Source organism: Dipodomys ordii, unplaced genomic scaffold (assembly GCF_000151885.1).
Source record: "Dipodomys ordii isolate 6190 unplaced genomic scaffold, Dord_2.0 Scaffold23, whole genome shotgun sequence".
NCBI classification, from domain to species: Eukaryota; Metazoa; Chordata; class Mammalia; order Rodentia; family Heteromyidae; genus Dipodomys; species Dipodomys ordii.
The window spans coordinates 6511304-6537802 of record NW_012267239.1 but is presented as its reverse complement, the minus strand read 5'-3'; the positions used below and the strand labels follow the sequence as shown (position 1 = coordinate 6537802).

Here is a 26499-nt window from a genome sequence, read left to right as displayed (position 1 = left end):
TCAATCCCTCCCCGCGCCCTCCCCCGTGCCCTGGTCAGGAGGGCAGCTGTGCACGGGCGGTGGGGAGGGGGAGGGGGCAGCCACGCCGGCCCCCACTCCTGCCTTGGCCATTTCCACGACCCGGTGTGGGGCTGAGGGGGAGCGTGCACACATGTGCATACGCACATACACACAGGCACACATGCACAGGCACACATACACACACGTGCACACATGCACACACGCACAGGCACACACACATACACACACGTGCACACACGCACACATGCACAGGTGCACACTCACAGGCGCACACGCACACATGCACAGGCACACATGCATACACACATGCGCACACGTGCGCACACACACAGGCACACACGTACGCACACGCACAGATGCACACGCACACACACACACATGCGCACCCGTGTGCACACGCACAGGCACACACGAGTGCACACACACACCCCTTTGAGTCACAAGGTCATCAAACACGCAGGTCTGAAGGGCACAGGCTTGCACGTGTGTGCACCCCAGAGCCACACCCACTTCCCCCGCTCTAGAACCTTCCCTGTGCCCCTGGCCAGCCTCCCTCAAGTGACAGCTCCCGAGTCTGACCTTCATTCTAAAGCTTCATGACGATGCAACCCTGCCAAGGGTGCTTTTGCTCTGGCGTGGCGTGGCGTGGCGTGGCGTGTACGTGCGTGGCCCACTGCATCCGTGTCCCTTCCCCCACCGAGGGACAGCAGTAGGCGGGAAGTCCTGACACAAGGAGAAACTATACCAAGAATCACAGAATATCAGAGGGTAGAGAAACTGCCACTGACCCTTCCCAGCCTGAAAAGGGAAACCGAGGCTCACCTCACATAGAGGACCTCCCAGTTTTCAAGCCTTGCCCACCCCCCTGGCGAGAACAGCCCAGTCCCCAGTCTAGTCTTCCCAGAGCAAGTCTCAGGCCAGCCCTTTCCTGCCCCAGGGCCTTTGCACTTGCTCTTCCCTTGGCCTGGAAGCTCCTTCTGCCTTGGCGCACTGAGTTCAGCCTCTCTCCAAGAGGCCACCCCTCAGCTGGTAAAATAGCTGCCTGGCACCTGCCTTTGCCCCAATCCAAGCTACGCCATCTCCTCGACTTTTCTTTTTCCTCCACATCAGCTTAGGGCTGGTGACCTTTCTTCTTCCTGGCTGACCTGTCCTCTGCGTCTGTCTCCACTTCCAGCCTGGCCTCCGTTTCCCTCTCTATATCCGGCAGGCTGCCTGGATTGCCCGGGGGGTGGGCACTGGTTGAGCAGGTGCTGAGACAGAAAAGCCTCTGATTCTGGTCCCAAGAGGCTCACGGCCTTTCGAGTTGGGTATAGAGACCACAGCAGCCCCGATATCCTGAGGGTCAAGTTGGGGAGCCCCTGGGGGTACAGGGGCACCCAGGCACTACCCAGCGACCCCCCCCAGCTGGGATTCCTGGAGTTGGTGACCGCTGAGCTACCAGATTTGGAGAGGGTCTTCAGGTCACAGCTCCCATCACAGAGCAGATGGGGAAACTGAGGCTCAGGGAGGCATCACAGCACACCCACAGCTCTGGTCTGTCCGGAGGAGGCCTTTCTACCTCCACGGAACAACCAGGCAGGCGGCCGCGCCACGGGTGCCCCTCTGCCGTCAGGCCCCTCCGGCCACATGAAAGGCCGGGCTATTTCTGCCCCGGGGGAACTGTGTCATTAGAAGTGGTTTTGGACCCACGAGGGGCTGGGGCTTGAGGTGGGCCAAGCCCGGGCTGGGCCTTGAGCTCAGCTGGGCGTGATCCTGGCCAAGCCCTGGGCTGGGGGGGGAGCTTCTCCCCAGACCCCCATCTTGGTTGTTCTGTAGGGCAGGGCTGTGGCCACTAATTACAATGGACACGGGCGGGGCTCCCAGCGCCCTCAGGCTGGGCGGGGGGCTGGGCCCCGCGCCAGGCCTCTGAAATTACAGCTTCCGAGTGCCACGGGCCTGCCCACGCTCCTGGAGACCCGGGCTGGGCCCCACATGAGTTCTAGAACGAGAGCACATGGACAGGGGGGATGTGTGGAAAGACGAGGCCCGGCTGCAAAGCCTGCAGGCCCAGCTCATCTCCTCCTGAAGGACAGACTTCATTTTGTTGGAACGGCTCTTCGTTTTTGTTGGGTGCCGGTCCTGGGCCTTGAACTCCGGGCCTAAGCGCCATCCCTGAGCTTTTGTGCTCAAGTGTTTGGGCACCCCCACTTAAATGACAGCGCCACTTCCAGCTCTTCGGTGGTTCATTGGAGATAAAGAGTCTCAGGGACTTTCCTGCCCAGGCTGGCTTCAAACCAGGATCCCTAGATCTCAGCCTCCTGAGTAGCTGGGATTACAGGCGTGAGCTGCCATGCCCGGTGACAATATTCCTGAAGAGCTGTCCTAAGGGTACCATGCTACCGTCTACCTCAGGGACTTTGCGCCTGTTGTTTTCATGCTGAAAACCCTTCTGTCTCCTCAGCATCCTAAATTGCCCCTCATCTGTTGCCTCCTGGAGGACCCTGTGGGGGCTGGGGCCGTAGGAACCCCCTCCCCCATGACTCCTCTTAGTTTCTGTGGGTCTGTGTGCAATGAGGGACCCAGTCTTGTGATAACTTGCTCACTGCAGCTCCCAGTCCACATTAGCTCCTCTCTGCCTCCCAGGGTCTGCTGGCTGCACAGATAGAAATTAAGGGCTCAGAGACCCCATGCTGGTGGCTCACGCCTGTAATCCTAACTACTCAGGAGGCTCAGACCAGAGGATGATGGTTCAAAGCCAGCCCAGGCAGGAAAGTCTTAAGAGACTCTTATCTTCAGTGAACTACCAAAAAGGTGGACGTGGTGTGTGTGGCTCAAGTGGTAGAGTGCTAGCCTTGAGCAAAGGCCAGGCCCCAAGTTCAAGCCTCAGGACCAACACACGCATGCACACACACACACACAGACACACACATGCAAAAGCACTGGAAATATTCAAGGCATTGCTGGGTTGAAGCCTGAGATCGTTCAAAGGAACACAGAGCTGAAGTCCATACTTTGTAGGGCCTGAGAGAGGGCAGCAATTGGGGCAGACACCCTCATTGGTACTGGAGTCTGGTTAGGGTGCACAGCCTCTTCGGGTTTGTGATGGCCGAGATTTGCTGTTATGTTTTCCGATGTGTGTGTGTGTGTGTGTGTGTGTGTGTGCACGTGCATGTTGCTGTAGGTCTGTAGGTGTGTGTGTGTGTGTTAGGCCTTTGTGCATGTGTGTCCATGTATGTATGTATGCGTGCATCATTCTGGTGGGCCCTTTTTATTTTCTCAACTCAGAGCCTTGCGCTCGCTCAACTTGCTTCTGTGGCTGGTGCTGTCCCGCTGGAGCCACGCCTCCAGTGTGGCTTTTGGCTGGTTGCAGACTTTTCTGCCTGGGCTGGCTTCATGCCACAGTGCTCAGGGTCTCGGCCTCTGGGGAGTAGGCCTTCCAGCTCTCCTCATCGCTGGTTCAGTCACAGACGCCCTGAGCCGCTGCGGGAGGAAGCAAACGGGGGGCCCTCGGGCCCAGGGCCTGCAGCAGCAGCTCACCTGAGGACCCGGATGAGGGCCTCGCCCGGTGAGGTCCGGGCCTCCCCTCCCCGTCTGTGATGTGGGTCTATAACTCCCATCACGTTCAGATCGAAGAACCCAGAATGTCAGAGCCAGGGCAGCTCAGCCAGCTTCCTTCTCATCCTTAGGAACGGGGAAACTGAGGCCCGGAGAGACGAAGGGCCTGGATCAGAGCAGGTGTCGGGACGCCACGCCTTGCCTCAGGCTTCCACTTTCCATCCAGGCCTCCCCTCCCCAGCCCAGCCCGGCCCCCCCCCAGCTCCATTCTGCACCCCAGCCTGGAAAACCTGAGTCACAGCTGGAACCCCAAAGAGGAATTTCCCTTCTCACACTTCCAGGGGCCTGGAATGTCTCCTTTGGAGCCTGGTGGGGGGGGGTGTGGTGGGACCCCGGCTTGCATCCCTCTGTCTGTCTGTCTGTCTGCGCCTGCCCTGGGGACTTGAGGTCAGGGGAGGAAGCCCTAGTCCTTCCCCAGAGACCGTGGCTGGAGCGGAGGGGGCTGGGATGGTGTGTGGCCCCGCCAGCTCCGCCCTCCTCCTGTCCCCACCCCAAAACCCCTTAATGAAATCAAGCTGGCCCCCGCAGCCCAGTGGGGCGGAGGAGGAGACGAGGCTGAGGCGGAGGTGGAGGCCGAGGCGGGCGCCAGGCAGAGCAGCGGGCAGGGCAGGGCGGGCGCCTCCGTGCAGGGCTGCCGGGCTGCCGGGCTGCAGGGCGCCCCGGGGCAGCGCCGGCCGCGGGAAGCGGTGAGTCCCCAGGCCCCAGCCGGGCCGGGCTGCGTGCACTGGTGGAGGGGATCCACGTGGCCGGTGGCCAGTGAACTTTGGGGAGCCCCCTGGTGTGGGGGGGACCTGAGAGGGGGCTGCGGGGTGCAGGTAGGGGTGTGGGGAGGGTTGGTGGACCGCACTGTCCCAGGCCGCCTGGCTCCTGTGTCAGTGCTGGGAGCTGGGACGGGGGGTGGGGGGATATGGGGGACGGTTTGGGGGGGATGAGTTGGTGGGATCTTAGTTGTGTGTCGGGATTGTGGGGGACTATTGCTGTGCTGGCTTGTGCACCCCTGTACTGACGGCTGTGTGTGTGTGTGTGTGTGTGCACGCCTGTGGCTTTGGGCCCCAGCATCTCCCCTCCCGCTCTCCCCTCACAGGGGTCCCCAGCCTGGTGCGCTCCAGCCCCCTCCCCCCAGCCCACTAATTGAAGCCAGCTTTCCGTGGGTCACCCCTCCCCCTCCCGCCACCGTCTCTGGGTGGGGGTGGGGCAGCTGTTCTAGCCCCTCCATCTCAAGTTTGGGGGGTACCCAGGCCTTGGCAGAGTTGTGACCCCCAAGTAGGGTCATCTCATGCTAAAAGAGCCGCCGCAGAGGGAGAAGGCCTCGGAGTGGGGGGGGGTCCCCTGGCTGAGCCCCACCACTGCGGGGCACCACCCACAGCTGGGAAGTGCCTCGTGGCTCTTCCCAGCTGCCTCCAGGCCCAGGGCTGCGCTGAGCCTCCCTGGGCAGGCCGTGCTGTCTCTGGGCTCCAGTTTCCTTTCGAGGGAGAATAGAAGGATTAGGCCTGAGCCCAACCCCCTGGCCTGCAGCCCGAGGTTCGAGTCCCAGCTCCTCCGTGAGAAGGGCAGGGGGGGAGGGGGGGAGCTGGACTTGTGCGGGCCACGCTGTCACCGCTGCAGAAGAGAAACCAAGGCCCAGAGAGGGCTGGGGGCCTGTCCAGAGCCACACAGCCACCTCCCGCGAGGCCTGGCGGGGTCCACGCCGGACGGTGCCTTCCCACGGGCTGCCATCTCCCTCAGGGGAGCAGGAGGGGCTGGGGGACTCTCAGAGTTGGGGTATCAACCTCTAAGAGCTAGGGTGGCTCCACGTAAGTCCTTTCTCTGGTTCATTGCTGCTGCTGCTGTGTGTGTGTGTGTGTGTGTGTGTGTGTGTGTGTGTGTGTAACTTTGGTCTTGCATTCCGCCATGGCTGGAGGTAAGGGTACAAAGTTGGTCTTCTCCTGGGGGTGAGGAGGCCTGAGGAAATGCGCACTCATTTCACACAGTTATTTGGGGGGCTGGAGGGAGCCGGCTAGTCCTGGAGCTTTCTGTTCCTGAACTCCACCTTTCCTGGGTGAGCACTTTCCCAGTGTCCCCTCACAAGGTCTTTTTTTTTTTTTTTGGGTCGGTTGTGGGGCCTGAACTCTGGGTCTGGGCGCTGTCCCTCAGCTCTTCAGCTCAAGGCTAGAGCTCTACCACTTGAGCCACAGCACCACTTCCGGCTTTTTTCTTTTTTGCTTATGTGGTGCTGAGGAATCGAACCCAGGGCCTCAGGCATGCAAGGCCAGCGCTCTACCACTGAGCCACCTTCCCAGCCCCACCCTCACAAGGTCTTAACAACATGAAGTGGCCACCCCCTACTGCGACCCATGGCAGATGGGGAAACTGAGGCCTGGAAGAGTCAGCTGGCAGAATGAGCCGTGGTGGAGCCGGGAGGCCAGCCCCTTTGCTCACGCCCAGGTGGCTGCCCGGCCGCCATGTTTGGCCCAGTGGTGGCCCAGACCTTCGATAGAGTTGAGTCCCCTGTCTTGACCTGAGGAGGAGGTGGTAGGGTGGGGAAGGAGGAGGGAGGGAAGGCCTGCAGGTCGCAGACCCCAGCCCAGGAGTGGGGAGCCCCTCACTGAACACCTCCTCTCCTTGTTGCACTGAGACAGGGAGGGGGAAGGAGACACGGGATCCACGGAGCCCCCCGTCCTCCACCTCCTCACGGCCCCCGCGTGCGTCTGTGCCATCCGCCATCAGAGCAAGTTGGGCCAAACGCCCCTTCACCAGGGCCAGCCCTGCGTCTCAGGCCGACCGCCACACGGCCCGGCCTGCTGCAGACAGACAGGAAATACTCAAAGAATTCAGAGCAACCAAGTGGCCAGAACAAGTACAGTGTGGCGGTCATTTGCAGGCGAAGGCCCCAGGTCACCTAGAACGGGTCCTGTTACTTCACCTCCTTCTCTCCTCTTCTCTTCTCTTCTCTCTTCTTCTCTCATTCTCTTCCCTCCCTCCCCCTTCCTTTTCTCCTTCCTTCCTTCCTTTCCTCCTTCCTTCCTTCCTTCCTTCCTTTTCTCCTTCCTTCCTTCCTTTCCTCCTTCCTTCCTTCCTTCTTTTTCTCCTTCCTTCCTTCCTTCCCTCCTTCCTTCCATCTTTCTGTCTTTCTTCCTTTCTTGTTGATTGTAGGGCTTGAACTCAGGTCCTAAGCACTGTCCCTGAGCTCTTTCACTCAAGGCTAGTGCTCTACCACTTTGAGCCACAGTGCCACTAGTGTTTTGTGTGTGTGTGTGTGTGTGTGTGTGGATAATTGGAGGTAAAATTCTCACAGGGACTTTCCTGCCCAGGTTGGCAACGAACCACAATCCTCAGATCTCAGCCTCCTGAGTAGCTACGATTGCAGGTGTGAGCCACCAGCACCCCTCCTCTCCCCCCACTCTGTCTCTCTTTCTGTCTCTCTTTCTCTGTCTCTCTCTCTCCTCAGATCTCAGCCTCCCGAGTAGCTAAGATGACTGGCGTGAGCCACCCGCTCCGGGTTTACTCCCTTACCTCCTGAGCCCCCAGACAATGCGGCCTGGCCCGAAGCAGGGCCCGAGGCCTTGAGGCTGGGCAGGTGGCCCGGTCAAGGCCCTGGGAGCTTGCTGTTTGGCCTTGCTCCGGCTCTGTGTCTCCATTCTCTGTGTCTCCCATCTGAGCTTTGAAGCCAGGACCTAAGAGAGGGCTGGGAAGCGTCTGTGAGCCAGAGCTTCAGGCCGGCCAGCTTCAGGGCCCCGGGCCTCCCGCAGGCCCCAGCCGCCCACTCTCCTGCAGCGGACAGCTAGAGTTTTAATCCCACACTCGGCCATGCCCTGGGGCGTGTGCAGTTTGTTTATCAGCTGGGCTTTCTGGGGGTCCCAGCCCATCAGGGCAGCTCCCACTTTGCCTTGGACATGAGGGGGTCTCCCAGGGCCCCCCCTCAGCCTTGCTTGGGGCCTCAGGGCCAGGTATGGTCAGCCATGGGGGTGGGGGGGAACTCTGGCTTCCACACTTCCTGCAGGGCTCAGAGATGTAGGACCTTTCTGGCCCTCCCAGCCTCAGTGTACCCACCTGGAGAATGGGGTAATGTAGTATCTCCTTATTAAGACGTTCTCAGGATTCAGTGAGAAATCCTTGGTTAAAACAAAACAAACCCAGCCGGGCACTGGTGCATCATGCCTGTCATCCTAGCTACTCAGGAGGCTGAGATCTGAGGATCGCAGTTCAAAGCCAGCCCAGGCAGGAAAGTCCGTGAGACTCTTATCTCCAATAAACCGAGAGCTAGCCTTGAGCTGAAGAGCTCAGGGACCGCGTCCAGGCCCAGAGTTCAAGCCCCATGACTAACCAAACCAAACCAAACAACCCCCCCCTCAATGCATCAGAACATGCCAAACGGTGAAAGTGTGCCTGTGCTTCACTGATTCAGGCCGCCTGCAATGATTGAGCACCTACTGTATACCAGCCTTCCCACAAAGCCCCACGACGGAGGAGATGTTCCTGGAGCGCCGTTGCTCAGGACCTCCGAGGGAGGCGGGGATCAGGGGCGTCCTCCGTATGAATAAATGAGACCCACTGTGCTGTGGGGGTTCAACTGCAGAAGGGAAGACACTTCTGGGGTATAATCTGTTCCTGGGGGGCCATGTTTCTGGGTCCTGACTTCTCCCTCCCTTGTCTCCTTGCAGGTTCTGGCGGGGGGGATCATCATGGTCCCCAGCCTCCTCCTCACTCTGCTGCTGCTCCTGAGCCCAGGCCCTGCGGCCCCCCACTCCGAGTCCCTGCCCGCGGCCTTCCTGGAGGACTCGGGAGGCAGTGGGGAGGCCGAGGGCTCGTCGGCCTCCTCCCCGAGCCTCCCGCCCCCGGGGACCCCAGCCCTGGGCCCCACACCGTCCGTGGGACCACAGCCCACGCTCCGGGGGGGCCCGGCCCCCCCCACTAGCCTCCTGGAGGGGCTCGTGGATTTCTTCCGCCAGTACGCCATGCTCATCGCCGTGGTGGGCTCCCTGGCCTTCCTGCTCATGTTCATCGTCTGCGCCGCCGTCATCACTCGCCAGAAGCACAAGGCCACGGCCTACTACCCGTCCTCCTTCCCCAAGAAGAAGTACGTGGACCAGAGTGACCGCGCCGGGGGTCCCCGAGCCTTCAGCGAGGTCCCTGATAGAGCTCCCGACAGCCGGCCCGACGAGGGCTTCGATTCCTCCCTGCAGCTCCAGGCTGACATCCTGGCCGCCACCCAGAACCTCAAATCACCTGCCAGAGCTGCCCCTGCCAGCGGGGAGGGCGCCAGGCTGGTGAGGGGCAGCGCCCAGGGCAGCCAGGAGGAGGCCCAGGAAGCCCCAGGCCCCGGGACCTCCAGGGAGAAACCAGAAGTCCCAGAGGAGATGCACTCAGCGGAGGGAGCTGTGGCAGCCAGCGAGGGCCATGAGGCTCCAGAAACCTCCTTCTCAGCCCAGGAAGCCCAGGGACCAGCGAGTCCCCCTGAAGGCCCATGTGCCTGCAGTACTGTCTCCCCCAGTGGCTAAGAGGTTCTGGAGCTGCTGGCCTTGACCGTGAGGACCTTCTCCTTCCCCTCCCCCGGCTGTGCTCCCCTCCTCGAGCGAAAGACTTCCAACTCCAGCCATTCCTGACACCCCTCCTTAGCCCTCTTCGGGGCCCCTGTCCTCCAGCTGGCAGAGCTGCCGGACTCTGCTGCACCCCAGGAATCTCCCCCCAGATGTCAGCAGCTTGGAATGCCCCTGGGGGGGGTCTCAGGTCCTGCCCCCTGCCCCACCAGTGCTCATGGGGGTTGGGGTGTCCCCAGGAGACCCCATAGCGTCCGCCACACGGGATGCGTGGCAGAGCAAATGGACAGCTGGGAGCTTTGGCTTTGGGAACCCAAAGGGACCCTCCTCTGTGTCTCCCCAACCTGCAGCATCTTCCTGTGGCTCAGAAGGTTCTGGGAGGTGGCAGCAAAGACCATGATTTAGGGCCTTCCTGAGGGGTTCTCACGTGGGGTTCCGAGGGCCACCCCTCCCCGCAAGGGAAACAAGATGTAAACATCAAAGGCGCAGAGGGGGCGCTACCTGACGAGATCCCCCCATCCTGAGAAACCCTCACCCCAGCCCCCCAACACCACCTCTTAAGGGCTTCTGTTGGGTCGGGTTTAAGCTAACGCTTTCCCAAATTGTTTTTCTTTTCTTTTTCACAGCTACAAAGTCAAATCTCGTAACTCCCTGTTTGAAAAACATTGCTCCCCATTTTCCTGAAGGCGCCTCTTCCTAGCTGTCCAGCTGCTCTGGGGCTGGGGGTGCGGAGGTTCAGGGCTGTTTCTTCTCCCACTACAGCTATTGGGGTACACGCATGAATTGAACCTTTCTTATTGACTGCTTCGCCCCTCCCCAAGCGGCTGAGTGGGGGCCGCACTTAGTCCCCGCTCCATTCTGGTCTCTGGCCTGCAGGGCTGCGGGGGGAGAGGGGCAGCATCCTCTACTCACAACGACATGGCCCGAAGGCCACACTGCTCTTCGACAGGGAGCCTGGCCTCCGTCCTCTCTGGGGTGTCTCCGAGGAACCCCCTCCCAGCCTCCCCAACCTTCACACAGATCCCACAGGGGCAAAGATGTAACACGCCAGCATAATAAAATCGGAATCTGGCTTGGGTGGCACTGGTTTTCTGGGGGGCGGGGACGAGGCTGCAGTGGGGGGGTGGGCTGGTGGGGAGAGTTCTTGGGGGAGGGACCCATCAAAAGTTCTTAAACAGATCCAGGCCCTGGTGGTGGTGGTGGTGGTGGTGGTGTGTGTGTGTGTGTGTGTGTGTGTGTGTGTGTGGCCTGGGCCGGAGGCCTCTGCGGCGTCCCCTCCCCTGTCCCGGACCTCGTCCTGGGTCCTGGTGGCCAGCTGGGATCCAGATGTGCGGCTGGAGCCTGTGTGAGGTCCCCAGGGTGGTGGTGGGGGTGGGGCAGGAGGCTGCCCCCTCCCCAGCCCTCACCCGCCTCCGACGACCTCACCTCAGCCAGAGGGGGCCCGGGTTGGGTTTCATCACACACAACGGCCTCTGTCTGCCTCTCGCAGTGGGGAGGGCCGGCCCTGCCTTCTCCGCTCAGCCCGGCTCCTGTGGAGAACCTCCGGAAGAGGCCGAGCAGAATGCCAGGATGCTGTGTGGCTCTGGCAACGTCAACCAATCAGCCAGTGTCTCTGGGTATCACCCTCCTTGCTCCTGAGCACTTCCCCCCCCCTGCCCCCACCGCCCCGGGACTCAGGCACTGACAGGCTGGAAATGCATCCTCACAACTCCCGCCTCCCGCCTGTGACAAACCCAGGACACTAGAGAGCTGGGGGTCAGCAGCCCCGCCTGTCCTCAGGAGGCTGTGGCATGTGCCGCCTTAGCCCTGGCCTGGGTCCCCTGAGCTCCGGGGTCAGAACCAACATTGGTATCATCTCTGAGCTTTGCTAGCTGCTGTTCCTTCTGCCTATGATACCCTTCCACCCTCCTTTCTCCCAGTGCCAGGGTAACTTTCCCTCAGCTTCTGCCCTGGATGCCTTGTCATCTACACCCCCCTCCCATTCCTTTCCCATCAGCCCTGGTTTGCCCCTTCCGTGTCCCCTGGACTTAGTGCCAGGCCTTGCTCCCAGCACTTGACAACATGAACCTATTGCCAACCCTAGGAGTGAGTCTGTCATTTCTGTCCCAGAAAAGGAAACTGAGGCTAGAAAGGGGCAGCTGGCATTGGCTTCCGTATTCTCCGATGGGGCTCTACTGCTTTGAGGAATAAGGAGACAGGTGGATGGTGGAAGGTGGTTGGTTAGAGGGATGGATGGAGGGGTGAATAGGTGGGTGGATGGATAGAAGGATGGATGGATGAGTGGGTATGTGGGTGGATGCATGAGTGGGTATGTGGGTGGTGAATGGATAGATGGGTAGCTAGGTTGATGGATGGATGGGTGGGTGATGAGTGGGTGATGGGTAGGTAGATGGATGGGTGGATGGCTGGCTGGCTGGGTAGATGATTGGATGGATGGATAGTTGGATAGATGGATGGATGGATGAATGGGTCGGTAGGTGGATGGGTGGGCCTGTGGGTGGTTGGATGGATGGGTGGATGGATAGGTTGATGGATGGATGGATGGATGGGTGGGTGGGTGGGTGGGTGGGTGGATGAATGGGTGGGTGGTGAGTGGTGGGTAGGTGGATGGATGGGTGGATGGATGGAGGGGTGGTACATAGGTGGATGGATGAGTGTGTGGATGGATGGGTGGATGGATGGGTGGGTGGATGGATGGGTGGGTATGTGGAGGGATGGGTGGATGGAAGGGTAGATGGATGGGTGGATGGATGAGTGGGTGGGTGGGTGGTAGGTAGGTGGATGCATGGGTGTGTGTGGGGGTGGGTAGATGGATGGGTAGATGGATGGATGGAGGGGTGGGTGGATGGGGGGTGGTGTGGAGGTGGGTGGTGGGCAGGTGGATGGATGGGTGGGTGGTAGGTAGGTGGCTGGCTGGCTGTCTGTGTGGGTGGGTGGATGGGTGGGTGGGTGGTGGGTGGTGGTGGTGGGGACAGCAGGAGGGGACAGCAGGGCTCTGCTTCAGGTTTCCTCTGGCTGCTTAGAAATAGCAGGAGGATTTGGCGCTGGCTCCGGGAGAGCAGAGGTCCTTGGCAGCTGCTCCCCGTCCCCGGGGCCGCCCAGGGCTTGAAGCAGCAGCTGCAGAGTGGAAAATAGCGCAGCTCCTAAGTCTGCGTCTGCTGGGGTGGTGACGCCGGCGGCAGCTGCCATGTGCACCGCCCCCTGGGGCCCGGGGGGACGCCTGGGGTCCCCTGGGTCCTGGGGAGCCAGACTCAGTGCAGGGGCTGAGGCGGAGGACTTCGGGGTGCACAGGAGTGCGGACTGGAGGCAGCAGAAGGTGTGGGGGAGAAGGCGGGACACTGGAGGGAGCCCCCGCAGGCTCTGAGTGGGAACCCCGTGGGCATAAGTGCCGGGCAGTGCAGGGCAGCAGGCAGGCCTGCTCATCCCTCCAGCTGTGTGACCTTGGATAAGTGGCGGCACCTCTCTGGGCTTGGGTTTCCTGGTCTGTGAAGGGCGCACAGCGTGGCTCAGACCGTGGCGTGGGCTCCCAGCACTCAGTGAACGGAGCCGTGGTTGCCACGCGTGGCTCTCAGCCCCAGGGCAAAGGGACATTTCCGTGCGTAAACCACTGGGTTCTTCGAGAGGCCACGCCCGTGCGTAAACCACTGGGTTCTTCGAGAGGCCACGCTTAGAGGCTCCGTCGGATGGATCAGCGATCTGAGAGTCATCAGAGTGATTCGTGCAGGAAGGAAGGGTCTGGAAATGCTGGGGAAGTCAGAGGAGTGACCGCAGCCAGGGACCCTTGGGTGGGGTGAAAGGTTGAGCGAGGGACTAAGAGAGACCAGCTTATGTCACCCCTCCCCCGTGGGGTCAGAGGTCACAGCTCAGCTGTTCCTGATCTTCCCTCCCCCAGCCTGGGAGCCGACACTGGGGAGTTGATGTGTGTGTAGGAGCCGCGGGGGGGGGGGGGGGGGGAGGACCCTGGGGGGCTGGGGGGGAGGGGCAGGTGCCAGGGCTGGGAGCTTGTCACTCCTGTCAAGGCTGGGTTCTTTTCATTTTCTTTCTTCTTTTTGTCTGTCTTGGGGCTTGAACTCTGGGCCTGGGCGCTGTCCCTCAGCTCTACCACTTGAGCCACAGCGCCACTTCAGGTTTTCTGGTGGTTTATTGGAGATAAGAGTCTCACGGACTTTCCTGCCCGGGCTGGCTTTGAACCACGATCCTCAGAGCTCAGTCTCCTGAGTAGCTGGGATGACAGGCGTGAGCCACGGGCCCCTGGTTTCTATTGCTTCCTGAGCCTGGAGCCCAGGGTGGGGCGGGCATGGTACCCAGCACTTGCTTTGTGCTGCCCCTCCCTCCCCCTCCCCCCCCCCAGGAAGCTGAGAGAAAGCTGCTGCTGCCCAGGGGAAGATGAGGAGCTCAGAGAGGTCAGGACTGGTCTAGGGTCACACAGCTAGGCAATGTCTGAGCTGAGCTTTGAAGCTTCGGGGGGCCTTGGCTTCTAACCATTGTTCGGCACCAGCTGTAGCAAGGAACGAATGAATGACAAACCAGGGTACGGGGCCAAGGCCAACGCATCCAGACTTCTGCAGGCCCCGCAGGTCAGCGGCTGGCCCCCCGGATCCCATGTGCCCTGCAGGGCGGAAGGGTCCGGAAGACGCTTTGACCACAATCCGCCTCCCATCCGCGTCAGGGCCTTCCTGTCTGCTCACAATCAGCACCCACCGCCGCCGGTGCCCGCCTGGCCCTGGCGGGAAGCCCGCAGACCAACACCTCACACAAGCAGCCGCTGATTACCCGTCCTGAGCAAGGGCCAGCTTGGAGTGGCCGCCCTGGGTGGCAGTAAGTGACCAGGCTGTGTTTGCGGACACCAGTGGCCTGGGCCTGGACCCCGATGCCCCGATGTGGGGCGAGCTGAGAGCCCATGGGGACCAGAGGCCGGGCCACCACCCCAGGGTGGAAACAATCTCTGTCTCTCTCTGTCTCTGTCTCTCTCGCTCTGTCTGTCTGTCTCTTTTTGAGGAGGGGGATTGAGACAGGGCCTCACTATGTAGTCCAGGCTGTCCTTAAATTCAACTCAAGATCCTCCTAGCTCCATTTCACAAGTGCTGGGACTATAGGTGTGTGCCACAACTCCTGTCTTGGCGGCGGGGGTAGGGTCTTTTACAATGGGGAAGTGGATGGTGTGTGGGATGCATGGAAGGCGGAAGAGGAGGCCAGGAAGGCTGTCTCCCCAGCCCTTCTTGTGCAAGAGCTGCATTTATATTTAGGAGGAAACGGTAGCCTCGTCGCTAGCCAGCCCTCCCACCGCAGGCGTTAGCGACCATGACTTCTGCCTGCAATCCAGCCCCAGCTCAGGTTTCTCTGTGTCTGAAATGGAGCTGGGACAGGGGCAATCAACCCTCTCTCATCTCTAGCATGCTCAGGAAGTCCCCTCTTTTATCTAACCCATATCAAGCAGGCTGCATCAAAGACCAGTTTTCGCCTAGCCTGCGCACATCCACTTCGGATAGAACCACTGGGCTTGCCACGTTAGCAATCGTCATGTTCTTTTGGACGGCACATGAGTTTGAACGGAGAGTGTGGCACATGATACTGCAGGTGCTTTACCACTTGATTCACACTACCCCAGCCCCTTTCACTTTGGTTATTATTATTATGTTTTGAATAAAGTCTCACCCTTAATCCCAGGTTGGCCGGTGCTAAGATCCACCTATTCATGCTTCTCCCTTAGCTGAGATGACAGGCGTGAACCACTACACTTGGCTTATTGGTTGAGATGGAGTCCCATGAAGTAAGCTGGCCTTCGATCGCCATCATCGTCTTGTTCTCAGCCTCTGGAGCAGCTAGTATTATAGGCATGAGCCACGGCACACAGCCAGGCAAGACTCTTGAATTCTTCCCATGACCTCTTCCAAGATAAGGACATTTTTCCCCCCGGTCAGGATCTGAGCATGCAGTGTGTGGTTTTGAGCAGCCTAGAGTGGAAGACAAATGTCTGCCTTCAGAGGCTCCCATGGCACACCTAACAAGTTTGTAAATGTCCTTGCCCTTTGACCTGGAAATGCTTCTGGAACCTGCCAGCAGAAGGTCCTGGGAGGTGTGTGTGTGTGCTGGTGGGGCTGTGGTGCGTGTTCCAGGGTGCTGGCGGCTGCATCCACAGTCACCCCCCGGGTTGTCAGCCACCTGCTCAGGTGCCAGCTCAGACCCTGCCTCCCTGGGCAGGGGGAGGGGGCCCCAGTGACAGAGCTGGGGGCCGTGTGCCCATGAGCGTCCATGTGTGTGTGTGCAGCTTTGGCTGGCAGGGCAGAAGGCGCTCGCAGTCTCCGCCCTGGAGCTCCCAGTCCATCCTGTGTCCTCACCTCCCTGCCGTGGCTCCCGAGAGGAAGGCCTGGCGCTGCTATGGCCCAGCTCCCTGGGGATGCTGGGCCGGTCCCTTCTGGAGTCCCTCTAGTGTGGAGCATGGTGTCGATGCCAGTCTGTACTTGGCATGGCATCCTTGGCGCTGGCTGACTCGTGTGGGAGCCTCACACAGAGGCTTGCGGGCAAAGAGCTGTGTCCTTGGGGAAAGGGATGGTGGAGGCCACCTGGGACCTGGGGAGCATGGGGTATATAGAGTCTCTGTAGTTCTTCATTCAAGTTCCAGATGGGGAAATGCCGCCTAAAGGTGTGCAGAAAGCTCATGAGCAAGCAAACAGCTCTCCAGCCCAGCCACCTGACGGTTTAACCCTCATTCAAGGATTAACTGCAGTGGCTAGGAGTGGTGGGGTATGTCTGTAATCCCAGCACACAGGAGGCTGAAGCCAAGAGGCCCGTCCATTTGAGGCCAGCCTGGGCTACATGCACAGACCTTGGCTCAAAATACCAAGGTGAAGGATGTAACGCTGCGGTGGAGCCTTGTCTAGCATGTGTAAGGCTCCAACCCTGTAACAAAGAAGACAAGAAAAGGTGGACGCCCCGTGGGGGGCTGTCTCCTCCCTCCCTTTCTGCTGTTCACATCCCACATTTCGGGAGGGTGTGAGTGCGATGGTGACCATGTCCAATTCAGTGCGGAGGGCCTGTAGAGCTGGGGGGGGGTGGATGTGGTGATGGGGGGGTGGCAGTGGCTGTGAAAAGCAGGGAGGAGGAGATGGAGGAGGAAGACCAGGAGGAGATGATGGAGGAAGAGAAGGGGGAGATGGAGAAGGACAAGGAGGAGGAGGAGGAGGATATGATGGAGAAGGAAGAGGATGTGATGGAGGCGGAGGTGATCATGCGGGAGGAAGAGGCGGAGGTGATGGTGATGGAGGAGGAGGAGACGATGGTGGTAATGGTGACAGGTGGCCGAGGTGAAGGTCATGAGGTTGGAGGTGAAGGCCAGAGGTCTTCCAAGTGGGTGAGCGGTGAGCACCTTTTCTTGGACCCCCGTGGAAGGGGAATGCCATTGCAGCGTCCGGGTCTTTAGTCGTAGAGTGCTGAGTTTGGGGCCACCATAGCCAGTGACCGTTACCTAGCTTTCTTTCCCTCACTGTGGGATGCTGGATTCAAACCCCCTCAGGCAGGGAGTCTCCTGCCTCCCTGCTTCCTCCCTTCTTCTTCCTCTCTCCCCTCCTCCCCTTTCCTCCCCGTCTCTGTCCCCTCCCTGTGTCCTCTCCCCCCTCAGGTGCCCACAAAGCCTGGTGCAGGGCTGGGGCTGGGCTGGGGCTGGTGCAGGGCTGGGGCTGGGCTGGGCTGGGCTGGGCGGAGGCGGCCCTGGAGCTCAGCCTCGCTCTGTGCTGTGTCAGCACTTTTTGCCAGCCTGCCTTCTGCTGCTGTTTCCGGTCCCAGTCCCAGGGGGGACCCCGCTCCCCCCCCCAAGTTGTTCCAGACAGAGCCGGAGACATTCTGAGGTTGGGTTAGCGTGCTGGTGGCAGGCGGGTGGGCAGGAGGGGCTCTCCAAGCCTTGTATTCCTTCCCAGGACAGGGGAGGGGGAGGCGTGTGTCTGGGGGAGCTTTCGGGGTGAGGGAGAAGGGCCAGGCTGCTGGGATGAATCACGGGCTGGCCCGGCTGGCTATTGGCTGAAAGGAGAAGTTGTTCAAGTCCGTGGAATCTTTTTGTTTGAGCTGGGAGGGAAAACGCTGCCTGGGCTGCAGTTTCTCATTTTGCAGACATGGCGAGGGACAAAGGGAAGCAGGGAGTTAGCGGGGAGCACTTGCTGCCTGGTTTGCCCAGGGCTCTGACTGTGGATGGGGGTCACTGGGGAGAAGGAACAGGGAGGGGGAGGACAAGGCCCTGCCTAGCTATCTCGGCTTCTGAGACTTACGGGGATACCTCTGGCGTCCTCGCTCCCTGAACAACACAGACATGCACCGTGAACACAGAGTGGATGCAGAGGCCTCCCCTTACCATGGTGGCCAGGGAGCCCATCTGGGAGATGACATTTATAAGACACCCAGCTGGAGGAGAGGAAGCCTTCCTGAGTTCTGGGGAAAGAAGGCTCTGGGCAAGGGCAAATGTCCTGAGGCAGAATGAGCTGGGTGCGTTTGAGGGAGGGATAGGAGAGGCTCAGAGGCCAGAGGGGAGGGGAGCTGTTGCTTGGTGTAAGTCTGGGGTTGATCTCCCAACGTCTCCTCGGCTCCGTGGAGAGAGATTATTTGGTGAGTGTCTCACACTTAGCTGGCTGGGCAATTTCTCCATTTAGTCCCATAAACAACCTCTCTTGAGTGGTCAGATGAAGAGAACAAAATGAGAGCCCATGTCTGTTCTGTGACTCCATGGTGCCACAGGCCACTCTTCCAGCCAGGAGGCCCTCAGCTCAGCTGGAACAGAAAAGGACTTGCCTCTCTAACTAGTAGATTGTCCTCTCTTGAAAACAGTGGGGGGATTCAGACCCTGGGGGTGGGAGATCAGCACCCCTGGGAGTGATGAGGGATGGTCCCCTAGGGGCCCTGCTCTCGTGGGAAAGTGAGCAGGATTCTGGGGCTCCAGGGCCAGGGCCAGTGGTGTGAGGTGCTTCCCTCACGCCCTTTGCCCTCAGCAGCAAGCCCAGTGGATGCCTGGGACTCCAGCGGCTGAACCATGGGTGAGACCACCTGCCTCAGCTTCTCATTGGTGGAGAGCACTGACCTCAGCTCCTCATTGGTGGAGAGCATCACCCTCAACTCCTCGTTGGTGGAGAGTACCAGCCTCAGCTCTTCATTGGTGGGGAGCATCACCCTCAACTCTTCATTGGTGGAGAGCACCAGCCTCAGCTTCTCATTGGTGGAGAGCACTGACCTCAGCTCGTTGGTGGAGAGCATCACCCTCAACTCCTCGTTGGTGGAGAGTACCAGCCTCAGCTCCTCATTGGTGGAGAGCATCACCCTCAGCTCTTCATTGGTGGGGAGCATCACCCTCAACTCTTCATTGGTGGAGAGCACCAGCCTCAGCTGCTCATTGGCGGAGAGCACTGGCCTCAGCTCCTCATTGGTGGAGAGCAGTTTCCTTAGCTCCTCTGCGTGTGAGACAGAGTGAAAAGATGAAGTCCCAGCCCTAACAAGAGCTGGGCTGTAGAGACTCCATGGGAAAGAGGTCCCAGCAAAACAGCAGAATGACAAGCTGAGCACCTTCTACCAAGTGGACCCAGACTCTTACCGGGCTCCACTGCTGTCCTTTCCCCTCTACCCAACCCTGCTGCCGCAATCCCCTTCCATGGGCCTTAGTGCGTCCCAGGAGCCCGCTCAAGAGAATGCTGACGATGGTGTTGATTAAGATGGTGATGGTGGTGATGGTGATGGTGGTGATGATCGTGTTGATAACTGTCATTTACTGGACACTTACCCTTGGCACTTGGCTTTTTTTTCACTTCACAGGTACTATTAACTTTGTTCTCATAAAAATCCTGTGACTTAGGAGCTAGCATGCTGATTTCCAAAGGGGAAACAGATTCAGAGAGGTTAAATATCCGCCTAAATATCTGCCATGTCAGAGCAGGGATTAGAACATGAGCTCCTAGGCTCTCACCCAGAGCTCCCTCATGTCCTCTGTCTCTGCTGCAAGGGGCTGCACAGATGACGTGGTTCAAACAGGCCTTGCTTCTGAGGCGCCTGGAAATTCTCCCATCCACGACCCCAGGCTAGCCCAGGCTGTCCTCACGGGCGCCTGCTGCAGCTCTTCTGGGAGCTGGTTTCTCCGGAGTGAGGCCTGGTGGCTAGCATGGCGAAGGTAGTTGGGTGGCCGTGTTTAAGACTGGACCTGGCAAGTAGCTGTGCCCCATGGTGAGTCATGGAGCATGCCTGTGAAGGTATGCGTGACACAAGTCACTCGGGTGTCTCTGGGATGGGTGTAGCCGGGCTGTGGATTTGCCTAGTTGTGGAGGCCTCCGACATTGTTCCGTGACATGTTCCATGCTGAAACTCCTGATTGTTGTTCAGTAGCAGTGTAGCCGCCATGGTTTCTGGCAACCGCCAGCGTTCAGAGGCCCAGCCTCCCTGCAGGAGGGCTGCGGGACGGCAGCAGGGAGAGCCTGGCGGCTCTGCCTCTCACCTGGGGGGGATCTGCCACCACCCCTTCCTGCTTGCCTTGACCTGGGACCTGCTTGGCTGGCACATTACCACTTCGAGCCACGCCACCAGCCTTTTTGCTAATTAAAATGAAATCTTGTGGTCTTTTCTGCCCTGCTGGCTTCAAATCATGGTCCTCTGCCTCCTGAGTAGCTAGGATTATAGGGGTGATGCCTGGGTGACAGAAAACTAAGCACTGAGACAGCTTGTGCACAGTATGGCTGCATTTGGGCCTCTAAAGCCATGCACTTTGATGTGATCCTACATCGAGGTGTGAGGGGTGGGGGAGGCGGGCAGAGCCATCTCAGCGGGGCCCACCCTAGCTGCATGTGCAGGGAGTCATTTCATCTCTGTGAACCCGTTTCTTGTCTATCTCCCTATAAACCACCCACCCCTCTGGGAATGAGGGTCAGATTGAAGGGTCCGTGGTTGGGGTGCGGACCTCCCCCTGTGGGGGAGGGCTCCCCGCCTTCATGACAATGTTCAGGGCGAGGCTGGACTGTGTTCTGTGCCCAGAGCACATGGGAAGGGCAGAAGGGTGGGCTCCTAGCCCACTCTTAGCCCTCAGCTGGAGCCTAGTTTGGAATTTTGTCCACCTCAGAGGGCAGCTGTGAGAAGTGAGAGATTATAAATGTCAGGGCCTGGCACCGCACAGGGCTGTGCACGGGCCCCTGACAGCCCATCTGCCCAGAGCCCCCACGGGGGGTTCCACATGGAGGTGCCAAGACCCGCTCCCTGGGTGACTGCAAAAATCCCAATGTGAGCTCAGTGAAAGGCACCTGGCCCTTGTACGGCCCGCAGTGGACCTACCCAGAAAGAGTCTAATAGGAGTTAAAAGAAAAAAGCAGCCCTTCTTCCCAGCTGCACTCGCACCAGTGTGCGCGAGGGATGGCTACACTGGGGAACTCAGTCCAACTTTCGGGAACCTTAGGCGGGACAGCAATGTCTTGTTCTCAAATGACAAGGCCAAGTGGGGACTTGCGGTGCTGCCACATGTCACGGGATGGGCCCAGCGTGGAGGCCGGCCCGTGAATTACAAAGCAGACACCACGCGGGACCATTTGCCATGGGTCCACCCAAGCTTCTAATTTGAGATTCTGAGCTGCCTTGGTCTGTGGTCCCCCACACTGGGGACAGCGGCCTTTGAAGTCTGGTGTTTTTCAACCAGCACTCAGAGCATTAAGGAAAAAAAAAGTATTTTTTAAACAAAGGAGGTATATTTTAGAAGCTTGTGCTTGAACAAAAAAGCCACTGCCAGAACACACAAACATACTTTTGAGGTTCACTATGGTTTTTTCACTGGGAAATGGCCTCCTTTGGTGAGATTTGATGTGGGAGCTTGGAATGCTAGGGGCGCTTGCAGGCCGAGTTACCATAGAACACATGGTTGTAGGCCAGAGGCAGCCATGAAGGTTAAGTAACTTCCTTGGGCCGGGCGCTGGTGGCTCATGCCTGTAATCCTAGCTACTCAGGAGGCTGAGATCTGAGGATCACAGTTCAAAGCCAGCCTGGGCAGGAAAGTCCCTGAGGCTCTTATCTCCAATTAACAACCAGAAAACTGGAAGTGGCACTGTGGCTCAAGTAGAGCGCTAGCCTTGAGCTGAAGAGCTGAGGGTCAGCGCCCAGGCCCAGAGTTCAAGCCCCGTGACTGACAAAAACAAAAAACCAAACCACAACAACAGAATTTTCTTGGGCACTGTATATGTAGCAGGAGAACAGATTGCTTCCTCTTTGTGGCGGCTTGGCTCACCTGCAACTGCACCAAACCCAGGAGGCTCTCTGAAGTTGGGGTAGCACCACCACCCACCCAGACCAAGGCAAAGCCCAGGGCCTGTGCCTCTGCATTCCCCATCCTCTAAGGACTCCTGGTGTTTGGTCCCCAGGTTTGTGGCATCATCTCAGCCAGTGTTTTGGAGATCTCACACACACTGGTGAAATGACAACAAAAACCTTCAGGACTCCAGTGGAGTGCGCAGTGACCTCTGCCTTTCGCCATCGGTGTGAAAATCCTCACGGAAAGCCACGCAGGTCGCCAGGTTCACCTGGGGGGGGGGGAGGGCGGGCAGCACTTGGAGGTGAGTGAGGGGGGCAAGAGACAGAAGCCGCCATCTTACATTACATTCTTTTATTATTGTATATATGTGTGTGTGTATATATATATATGCAGATCTGTTCTATGTACAACAACTAGTCCTATCAAACAATCAAACAAGGCATTCTGCTGGTAATCTTCCCTCAAACAGACTGAGGTTAGATTAAATATTTATGCACTTTTCAGGTTATCAAAATTTATGACTGATTCTAGTTCTGAACCCATATACAGAATTCAAAATATACACTAAGTGCATTAAGGCCATCAGAGTATGCTGAAAGAAACCATGGGATTCAGAAGAATTGAGAGTGCATTTTGCCAGCATCAGTGACAATGTGAATGGCAGATACTGTGTGCGTGTCAGCTTCCGAGGGCATCTGGGTGCATGCCCGTCTAGGTGGGTGTGCAGGGTGGGGTGTGGCTGCCTGACCGGCCGGAGCCCCGCCCGCTCACTTCTCCTCTGTCTCTCCTTTGCCTTCCTGTTTCAGTTTGTAATCAGCCAAGGCAGCTTTGATTGCATCTTCTGCCAGCACTGAAAGGAACAGAAGACAGCCTAGGCTTAGATTCTAGGGGTGTGGCCCAGGGAGGTTTCTTGTGAACCTTCTGTTTTATCTTGTTCCACTTGGAGGTACACCTGTGCCAGGGCCGAACCTGGCTGGGTGGCTTTGGGGGCACAGGCTGGGGCTGGGGTTCTGGCTAGTTCTGTATCTTGGGATATACTGTCTCTCCTCAACAACAGATGGTCCTGCTTTTCCTGCTGGGACAGGGAAAGGATCTTGAGCAGGAATGGAAGAAAAGCCAGTTCTCGTCAGCTGTGGGGACGTGGAGTCGTGTCCATGCTGGGCTTGTTGCCTCCCCTACTTATCAGCTGTGTGATACAGTACCTTTACCTGAACACCTGCTCCTCCACCCCCCACGGGGGTGGAGGGTCATAGGCCACCGCCAAGCCTCCCAGGGGATATCATCTGGTCAGTTGGCACACCCCCCTCCCAACAGGACTCTATGAGTCCCTGGCTTGATACCACGGGGCTTTACCCTGCAGATGGCTATAAAGACTGACTCCATGAGCTCTAATTCTCTCCCGGTGATATGGGTTACAAACGCCACATGACTACAAGGACCCTGTGATTTGTGTTACTGGTGGCTTAGGGGGCACTCACTGGAGCAGTGCAGTTTCACGGGGGGCAGGCAGAGCTCCTTGGCGATATCCGTGTTTTTGATGGTCAAGGCTTCCTCCACCTGATGGATAGGGGGAAAAGACAGGGAAGAGGAGCCCTTGGGGGAGGCTTTCTCTCTCAAGGCCAGACTCGGACTCTTGAGAAACTTCAAGAACATCAACAACGTAAAGAATGCCAGGGTTTCTTTTCTATTCTGTTTTGTCAGAGGGACATGCAAGGGTCTTTTTCCTGTGTAACTGGTAAAACACTGTCCAACCCCTGAACAAATGAAAATGACCAATCAAAAGCTGCAGCAACACCTAACAAGCTGGTCCATCATTCTGATGTGAGAAACAGCATCAACACCTGGGTAAAAAAAACCCAAAAACTTTTAATTAAAGGGAAAAGACATAACCCATCTGAGCAGGGAGAAATCAAAATGGATGTTTTAAACAGTATTTTGAAGAAGTCATGGTTACTATTTTTCTTTTGTTGGTTGTGGAGCTTGAACTCAGGGCCTGGGCACTGTCCCTGAGCTCTTTCGCTCAAGGCTCTTCCACTTTTTTTTTTTTGGGTTGGGTCATGGGGCTTGAACTCTGGGCCTGGGAGCTGTCCCTCAGCTCTTCAGCTCAAAGCTAGCGCTCTACCACTTGAGCCACAGCGCCACTTCCAGCTTTTTTCTTTTTGCTTACGTGGTGCTGAGGAATCGAACCCAGGGCCTCATGCATGCAAGGCAAGCGCTCTACCACTGAGCCACCTTCCCAGCCCCGACTCTTCCACTTTGAGCCACAGCACCACTTGTGGTTTTCTGGCGGTTTATTGGAGATAAGGGTCTCACTAACTTTCCTACCTCAGCTGGCTTTGAACTGTGATCCTCAGATCTCAGCCTCCTGAGTAGCTAGGATGACAGGTGTGAGCCACCGGTGCCGGGCTCCTATTGTTCTTTTTTGAGAGAGGATCTTGCTGTGGAGCCTGAGTTGGCTTTCAACTTACAGTCCTCCTGCCTCGACCTTTTAGGTTGGTGCTTTTCTCACAAGCCTCTCTGAGAGGCAGTGAGGCTGCCAAGAAGGCCATTTAGCTCCATCACCCTCATGAACAACCTTACCGTCTTCCCTTTCACCCATTCCGTGGCTAAGGAGCTGGAGGCAATCGCAGAACCGCAGCCAAATGTTTTAAACCTGGCATCCACAATCTTGCCGTCTTCATCCACTTGAATCTAGAAGACAGACAAGCGTTAAGGGGAATCTAGAAGAGAGATACACGTTGAGTGGTTGTTCCTGGGGCTGCCTCCTGGAAGCCAGGAGCCTGGCACGCATGTGGGCACACCCATATGAGTTCTAGGCTGGCTGTTCCCACTATAAAGTACGCATTCAATTCTGCTGCTTTCTCTAAAGAGCTCAGTGATGAGAAATGAAACCTAGAACCACACAGGTAAGATCAGCTGGAAAATAACACGGCCCCTCCCCACCCCCTGTTTTGATTGTGGCCCCGTTGCTGTTTGGGTGAATTCTGAGGAGGTCTCCTCACAGCTGCTGGGGCAAACTGCGAGAGCCTGCAAGCAAGGGCTCTGGTGAGTTCTTTTCTCTTGGGCACCAAACTGCACTTCTGCTGTATTTCTATTGTCCAAAGTAGGTATAAGGACCTCCTCTAGTGAGCTGCCCACATACCACAAAGGAGACTGTGCATATACAGTTCTGGCTTACACAAAGCACTCTTCTCTACCTTCAATCACTTCGAGTCTGAGAGAGGTCCTGCTTTATCTTGTTCCATTTGGAGATTTCCTTTGAAGGAGGAATTGAAACTGGGAAGCCAGCACAGAGCTGGGCCTTGGTACTGAGGCTAGTATCTAACACTGACTCATTCCACTTCAGGGGAACAGAGCCGGGAGATGGAGTGAAATGCTTTACGTGCAAGACCATTAGGAAGCACTGGGTGGGAGAGGGCCCACTGTTACCACCACTGAAGATGAAACAGATGAATGGGCTGCACCTGTAATTTCATGACGTCTCCACATGCCGGAGCACCCACCAAGCCTGTGCCGACATTTTTAGATGTCTTGTCCAGGGAGCCCACATTTCTAGGGTTTTCATAATGATCCACAACCTGAAACCACGGGGTGAAGAGAATTCATGATTACCACTCTGGCTTTCCTTGAAGTCAACACCCTGAACTTGGCAGGGCAGGGAGGCCTACACTCATGGCAGAGAACCGTGGTGACCCCTAACTCTTTCTGGACTCCTCCAACTACTTCAGAGACTGGAGGCGCTTCTTGAGATCAGGGCCAAAACAAATCCTCAAACCATCAGGGAAAGCCTGTCTCGGTTCAGAGCTGTCAAGCAGAAACAATCACTTGACTTTTCAAAAAACACCTACCTCACCAGATTTGGCTCCAACACCATTTGTGTTATTTCCAGATCAAATCCATTCTCAGAAAAGAATGATTATCTAAAGAATCCCATGAGTCAGTATGTCCCAGGAACAGAAGGCTTTCTTAGAAGCTTCAAGGTGACTGTTACAAAACAAGCAATTCTAGGCAATCAGGCTCTGAAAATAAACAGCACCACTGCTGCATTGCAGCGCCCCCTGGTGTTCAAAGCCTGGAAGTCCAGGTTCCCTTGGCGTTGTCAGGTCAACAACAGCCAGCGCTGAATAAACACCATGAAAACAGACACAGGCAAGGCTCTATAACCCTGGGGTTTGCCCATCTATCAGAAGTGAGCTTCCCGCTCCCCAACTGACCACAGGTCAGCCTCTCTTAGGCACTTACAATATGCTATCTGTAGTTGTTGTTGTTTTTGTCAGTCCTGGGGTTTGAGCTCAGGGCCTGGGCACTGTCCCTGAGCTTCTTTTGCTCAAGGCTGGCACTCTACCACTTGAGCCACTTCCAACTTTTCTGTGTATGTGGTACGGAGGAATAGAACCCAGGGCTTCATGCATGCTAGGCAAGCGCTCTACCACCGAGCCACCTTCCCAACCCTGTAGTTTTTACTAATAGCGGATTCATTTCATTTTTAACTGTTGTCCAAGTGGATTTCCCCATCTATTGACTTTAACGGCCCCGGGAGGCAAGGGGCCACAAACTACCTATCTATCACTCTTGTTCCCCCTCCCTCTCCCCCCCACCCCCGGCAAACGAGAAGAAGAAAACCCAAACTTTATGCTTGTTGTTTGTGTGTCTGAATCCTCTCGGGGGGCTCTGCGCTCCTAAAACGATCACATTGCCACAAAAGGGCTTCCACAAGGGGCTAAGAGTGTGCCGGGCACCGCGCCTGATCTCTTGCAGGGGGACAGACAGCTGGACTCAATTTTCACACGGAGGTCCGGGATAGGCCTGGGGGGGGGGCGGTGGTGGCCGTGGCTGAACCCCGCTTTCACACGGGGGGGGTGGGGGTGGGGAACAGGCCCAGGAGCGGCTGAACCCCGCTTTCACACAGGGGGGAGGGGAACAGGCCCAGGAGCGGCTGAACCCCGCTTTCACACAGGGGGGAGGGCAGACAGGCCTAGGGAGGCGCCGTGGCTCACTTCGCCGGGGCCGCGGGGCGATGGTGGCGGCGAAGGTCGCCGGACTCGGGGTGACAAGTGTCACGGGACCTCCCCCCCGGCGGCCAGCGGGTCCCGAGTCAGCACCGCCGGGCGGCGGCCA

General features: G+C 57.9%; 2 protein-coding genes across 2 annotated transcripts; one reads left to right on the top strand and one right to left on the bottom strand.

The window, feature by feature from the left end:
• Nucleotides 1-8276: 8276 nt before the first annotated feature.
• Nucleotides 8277-9628, top strand: Tmem119 (transmembrane protein 119). Its single transcript, XM_013014346.1, has one exon. The coding sequence runs from the start codon at nt 8277-8279 to the stop codon at nt 9090-9092; it is 816 nt and encodes a 271-aa protein (XP_012869800.1). The 3' UTR covers nt 9093-9628.
• A 12089-nt stretch (nt 9629-21717) lies between these two features.
• Iscu (iron-sulfur cluster assembly enzyme) lies at nt 21718-25618 on the bottom strand. The gene is made up of 4 exons (XM_013014523.1): nt 24846-25618; nt 23962-24072; nt 22860-22938; nt 21718-22231 (listed from the first exon to the last, which is right to left on the bottom strand). Exons 1-4 carry the CDS (start codon nt 24855-24857, stop codon nt 22149-22151), a joined length of 285 nt encoding a protein of 94 aa, XP_012869977.1. The 5' UTR covers nt 24858-25618; the 3' UTR covers nt 21718-22148.
• Nucleotides 25619-26499: the final 881 nt, after the last annotated feature.

Bases quoted from the DNA above. Each gene is read 5' to 3' on its own strand.
- Iscu (XM_013014523.1), bottom strand. The intron at 22,939-23,961 runs GTAAGGTTGTTC...CCTATCCATCAG, and splicing joins AATGGGTGAAAGGGAAGACG to GTGGAGGAAGCCTTGACCAT. The intron at 22,232-22,859 runs GTGAGTGCCCCC...TGTTCCTTTCAG, and splicing joins CGTGAAACTGCACTGCTCCA to TGCTGGCAGAAGATGCAATC.
- Tmem119 (XM_013014346.1), top strand. From the start codon at position 8,277: ATGGTCCCCAGCCTCCTCCTCACTCTGCTGCTGCTCCTGAGCCCAGGC.